Source organism: Crinia signifera, chromosome 1, assembly GCF_055691185.1.
Source record: "Crinia signifera chromosome 1, ASM5569118v1, whole genome shotgun sequence".
Taxonomy (NCBI): domain Eukaryota; kingdom Metazoa; phylum Chordata; class Amphibia; order Anura; family Myobatrachidae; genus Crinia; species Crinia signifera.
In genome coordinates, this window is record NC_139217.1 from 357,173,815 (window position 1) to 357,179,814 (window position 6,000).

Here is a 6,000-nt window from a genome sequence, read left to right on the forward strand (position 1 = left end):
GCACACAATGTAGTTAATGGGTGAAACACACATTAATTGAGTCCACAACTGCAAAAAGGGACCACTGCTGCTTTGTGCGCTCTGTTGTAATGTCTGTGCGCACGCTCGTCGAGTTGTGTGCGCGCGCACAGCTTAGAGGGAACACTGATCTGAGGTCTCTCCTACCACAAATACAGGTGTTGAGTAATAGCCCTCCCTGACAGAAATGACAATTCACGGATGAATTTGGCAACATTTCATTGCTACTTTATTGCGCTTTTTTTCAAGAGTACAAATGAACACCAGAGCAACTGATTGGGATCCTGATGATACATGCAACGTGACGCTCCGATGCCCTCCATTCAATGTATGGAGCATACAGCAGATGAATTGGGCGGCACTCAAAGACTGGGGCAGATTTCTTAAGCTTGGTGAAGTGATAAACTGTCTGGTTTTTATCACCGGCCAATCAGCTCCTACCTGTGAAGTTATAGGCTTGGTTTGAAGAATGACAGGTAGGAGCTGATTGGCCGGTGATAAAAAACCAGACACTTTATCACTTCACCGAGCTTAATAAATCTACCCCACTGTTAGCTAAACTGAAATAAAGAAAAGTCCTGTGGAAGCTGTAAGCTGAGTCACACATTCCACAGGACTTTGTGTCTTTATTTCTATTTAGCCGGCAGTCTGACAGGCTGTAACAGGGCCACCTTTCCATCACATTATGTGCCATTCTGAGTGGCAAGAACCTGGAAGTACACAGTAGGGAACTGGTGTGTCATAACTCATTCTCCTCTAGTAGAGAGATAAATACAAGTCAGGGCAGTCAAGTCTGGGGCAAATCAGGGTGCTTAGACCTATGTGCACCAGAGGTCGGAAAAAAATCAATATAAGCTAAGATGTGACTATCATAAAGAACATCCTTTACCCTTGTTGCTTGTATAATTTATCACTACTTAATGGAACTTTTTTTGTACCCGACTAGTCCACACCAGTAGTATAACAGACCAAGGAGACTCTAACCTGGCCTACAGGCGAGTATTGGCTTTTTTTTTTCAGAGAAAAAGCAATGGTTGTTACTTTTCAACTTTGTGGACCCACAAGTCCCAACAGTTATCCCAGAAGCAGATATTAGGAAGATAAATTGTGAAATCTCTATGATTAATATAGCTTAAAGAGTTGTCATTTATGCTGTAATTGTCCATCTGTCAACTTTTTTGTGTGAAAAATTTAAAAATCATTATTAATAGATGTTTTAGGTAACATAAGAAAAACACCGTTAATCAAAGTTTTGAATAATTTGTTTTGAGTAATGGGTTCAATGGGTGGAGAGAACTGCAAAGGAATGTAGTGATGGCTAACCTTGACACTCCAGCTGTTGTTGAACTATATATCCCAGCATGTCCTGCGTCAGTTTTAGCATGGCCAAATAGTAAAACTGTAGCAGGGCATGCTGGGATGTTTAGTTCAACAACAGCTGGAGTGTCAAGGTTAGCCATCACTGATATAGAATCTCTCTTCACATTCTGTTTATGCTCATGTCTATTCCTTCTGTGTCACTCATGTCTGTTCCTCACTTTTAGGATGTAAGATCTTAAGAGCAGGGCCAGCTCTCTTCATGTGTTATTCCTATTTATTACTCCATACTTCTTTTAATGGCACTTAACAGTTAACGTCACCCTAATTGTTACTTTATTATCCTGCCCGCTGATGCAACAAGCGTTGTTTACTTGTCCTATATTGCCTTGTATCAGTTGTTGTTTTCTTGTTTTTGCTCATTTATGTTTTCTGTTTGGGGGCGCAAAAGCCTTATTGGTACCATATAAATAAACAATAATAATATGGAGGAGGAAGCGCTCCAAAAAGTAATCTTGGGAATCTCTTACCACTTTCACACTGCCTAAACGTTTTCAAAACCAGTATTTTGAAACGGTATTTAAAATGGGGCTGAACCTTCACATTGCAGTAGAATATCGTTTTAAATACAATTCACATCAGTCAACCCGTTTAATCCCCTGAACACATTTCAAGGCAGAATGCAGGGCACAGCCTATCACAGATCTGTAATCTGTTGATTTTATTAAATACCGTTTCAGAGCCATTCTCACTGCATAAAAAACGGCTCTGAAACATGTAGGACTCTGCTTTTTAAACGTTTTGAAATACCGGTTAGCTTTAACCGGCAAATGAACTCTGGTGCTTTCCCACTGCAGCCTTAAACGTTTAAAAAAAAAAAAACGGCAATATACCATTTAACAAGTGCAGTGTGAAAGGGGTATCTGCTAGAACGCCACAATCACTGAAAAGCAAAGAATAATACTATGTTGTAAGAGAATACTTTTACACGGGACATATTGATTAGAAATAAAGCTTTTAAGATTTAATTGTACATTAGCAGAATGAGTTTAAATTAGTGACAAATTATTGTATGCTACCAAAAGTTAAGATTTCCTTATGTCTGACCTTATCAAACAGTTTTCAATTTTAAAATGTCAGTATCAAATAGGATTACATACTGTGTGAATGCTGTAGCTGTATTAGAAGAATGCATGGTATGTCAAGTATGAAGTGTGGGCCTGCTCTGATTTGCCGGGCTGCTCACAGCGGACAGATTCCAACTTTGCCCAATTACTTATTGGGCAGAAATCATTAATGGTGCTGTGCAAATGGTGGCGTTATTTGGAGGCCGAGCCTTTTCAACAAACTGAAAATGAGCCATTATTTAATAAAAAGCAGCAAAAAAGAGGTTTCACCGCTTGATATTTGGCCTGCACCCAAAGGATGTTAAATTACGTTAAAAAGGTGCATACACACTGGGCATATTTGCTAATTCTATAGATTGTAAGCTTGCAAGATTGTAAACTTGCAGCAGGGCCCTCTAACCCCCAAGTCTGTCTGTTACCCAGTTTGTTTTATCACTGTTTACTATTGTAAAACGCAACGGAATCTGCTGCGCTATATAAGAAACTGTAAATAAATATATAAAATAAATAATCGTGTACGCAGAGTGATGATGCGGAAAATCCCTCAGTGCTAACACACTGAGCAATTTTCAGCTGTCCAAGTGATTTTTGTAAAGGTGGGTGACTTTCCATAGCAGGACGCCATGGAGCCGTCCACCCATCGCACATCTGCTGGTAATACCAGCATATGAGCAGTGGTGGCCAGGGATGATGCAGGCACACTCCGAAGCAGCCCTCCAGATGTTGTGAAACTACAAATCCCAGCATACCTTGACACAATTTTGCTATAAGGGAGTGTTAAAACCATGGGTCCTCAAACTGCGGCCCTCCAGATGTTGTGAAACTACAAATCCCAGCATGCCTTGCCACAGTTTTAACACTCCCTTATATCAAAACTGTGGCAAGGCATGCTGGGATTTGTAGTTTCACAACATCTGGAGGGCCGCAGTTTGAGGACCCATGGTTAAAACTGTGGCTAGGCATGCTGGGATTTGTAGTTTCACATCTGGAGGGCTGCAGTTTGAGGACCCATGCTCTAGAGCAGGCATGTCCAACGTTGGCCCTCCAGATGTTGTGAAACTACACATCCCAGCATGCTTTGCAATAGTTTTAGCATTCTCTTATAGCAAAACTGTGGCAAAGCATGCTGGGATGTGTAGTTTCACAACATCTGGAGGGCCAACGTTGGACATGCCTGCTCTAGAGTCTAACTACTTTGACAGGTGAGGCAGAGACCGCGATCATAGTCGCCACTCAGAAAGGCTGCTAATGATTTGAGAAAATCATGCTAAAGATCTATTCACAGCGTGCATAAAAGAAGTCAGTTCACTGGTTGGCCATTCATTTTGTTTTTTGTATACTCTTGCAGCCAAGCTCCAACCGCCTGCAGTTCTCTAGGAGTTGTATGCAATATCACATGTAAAAAATGGCACATCAAGTGTCAAATCGTATATATAGGTCAGGAAAATCAGGTCCGACAGGTCTTTAGCACAAGTCGGCCTAATGTATGCGATAGAAACATGATGATTGAGGCGGAAGTTGACGTCAAACACAATTTCTGAAACCGCTTGTGCAGGCCTGCGGTTTTTCTTGACACTCCCAGAAAATGGACAGGTGATGCTCACACATGCCGGTTTCCAGTCAATCAAATTGCAAACGGCTTACGAGCAGAATAGGCGCTGTTTGGGCTTTTGCATGTGTGCTACAACCCAGATGGATGCCCAGTCATTGGTAACCCTCTGCCTTGCAAATTAGCACAGCAGCGATCATGTCTGAATCAGGCCCCTTGTGTACACATTTTTCACCAAATTCCTAGCAGTGTACCCTGCAGCATGTGTATTTTACCTAGGACATGTACACTTGAGCTTATATTAATAACCATTTCCCTCACTGCTAATAAGTTCGATAAATGCTTCATCACCGCGTACACCCGGTCACATCACAGTCCCTAGAAATATAAGAGGACATTCTACACAAAAGGACGGCACGTTCCAGTAGCGAGGGGTTTCGCTGGGATTTGTAGTTCTAGAGGAGCTAGAGTCACAGATTATACACCAGGAGGCGCAGCTGTCACTGCTCTGCCCACCTCTCCCTAGCTCTCACCTGCCCCCCACTAGCCGGAGCGCAGCCTCGGACAGCTCCCCCTCGGCCTCATCACGGCTCACGCTCCGGTTCTGTGGCCTCGGCTGCCCCTCTGGCCCGTTCAGGTCACGTATCACCGCCGCCAGCAGCTCCCGGGCTGCCGCCTCCTCGTCCTCCGCCATAACAGACAAAAGCAAGAACCGCCGGCCGCTGGGCAGCAGCCTCACTCTGCGGGAATCCGGAAGCAGCGCTGGGCTGCACGTGTGCGGGGAATCGCTAGTGCGGGGGAAGCCGGGAGGGGCGGCGGTACGGGAGAGGCAACACTCCGGAGCCCTCAGAGGGCAGACGGCGATGCGGAGGAATTCAGTGGCTGGGCCGTACGGGTGATATCTGTAACTTCCTAATATCGTGCTGCATAGCGCTATTTCCCTCCCCACCCAGCCCGCAGCACCCCCGCAGACGTGGTACAGTCTAGGCACAGACCTCCTCAACAGGGGCGGGGCAGGCTGACAGCTCTAGGGGCTGGAGCATGGTCCAAGTCTGGAAGGGGCAGAGGCGGCTACTGCAGGCACCAATGATATAAAGATTGATGTTATGCTACTGCATATGTGCAATGTACCGTAGTAAGCACATGCCAGAAAGGTTTCTACTATGGACACGATCAGAAACACGGATGGATGACAGGTATGGGTTTCCGAGATGGAAATTCCAATTCTTGTTTCATCAGTGCTGATATGTGTGGTCTGAGGAATCATCCCATAGCTTATTATCAAAGCCGGCCCTAGCCTAAATGGCGCCCTAGGCAAGATTTTGGCTGGTGCCCCCTAGCACCGCCACTAGTTCCGCCTCTGACCCTGCTCCCCTTTCCCAGCACCATCAACCCTCATCATAGCAGTCATCATTTTGGTGCTCCTACCCGCAATATTTTAAATAGAAACAGTGCACACATTCGGTGCGCAGCCCAAACAGGGGTGTGTTCTCGCTGGGAATGGGCATGGACACACAATTTTACCCCCAATTCAAATTATGCCACACAGTAGTGCAACTTAATTCACATTATATCATGCGATAGTGTCCCTTATTCACGTTACATCACACAGTAGTACCACTTTACCTTATATACATTACTCCTCACATTATTCACATTATACCCTTAGAAAAAAATCCTGAGAAAATATTGTATTTTAAGCACCTCCATGGCCACACTGCAACCCAGCACAAAGCAGTGTGTGCTGGGCAGAGGAGAAGAGCTGCCGCTGCTGCTGTCACTTAAGGGGAGGGGGCCCGGGCCCCCACTGGGCCCTTCCATCAGACTTTGGCTTTACACATGACACACATTATTAATGTCCTTATAAACATAATGCCCCTTACACATTATGCCAACCTTTATTAATGCCCTTCATGCACATAATGACTCACATAATGCCCCTTACACATATGTTGCACATTATTAATGCCCTTATACACATGACACACA

At 44.6% G+C, this 6,000-nt stretch overlaps 1 protein-coding gene across 1 annotated transcript in view; it reads right to left on the minus strand.

The window, feature by feature from the left end:
- The window catches only part of PPM1F (protein phosphatase, Mg2+/Mn2+ dependent 1F), a 28,082-nt gene extending 23,149 nt beyond the window's left edge, over positions 1 to 4,933 (minus strand). Inside the window, exon 1 of the mRNA XM_083149281.1 lies at positions 4,545 to 4,933. Within this exon, the coding sequence (XP_083005407.1) occupies positions 4,545 to 4,705 (161 nt within the window). The 5' untranslated portion in view covers positions 4,706 to 4,933. The remainder of the gene's footprint in view (positions 1 to 4,544) is intronic.
- Between the last annotated feature and the right edge of the window lie 1,067 nt (positions 4,934 to 6,000).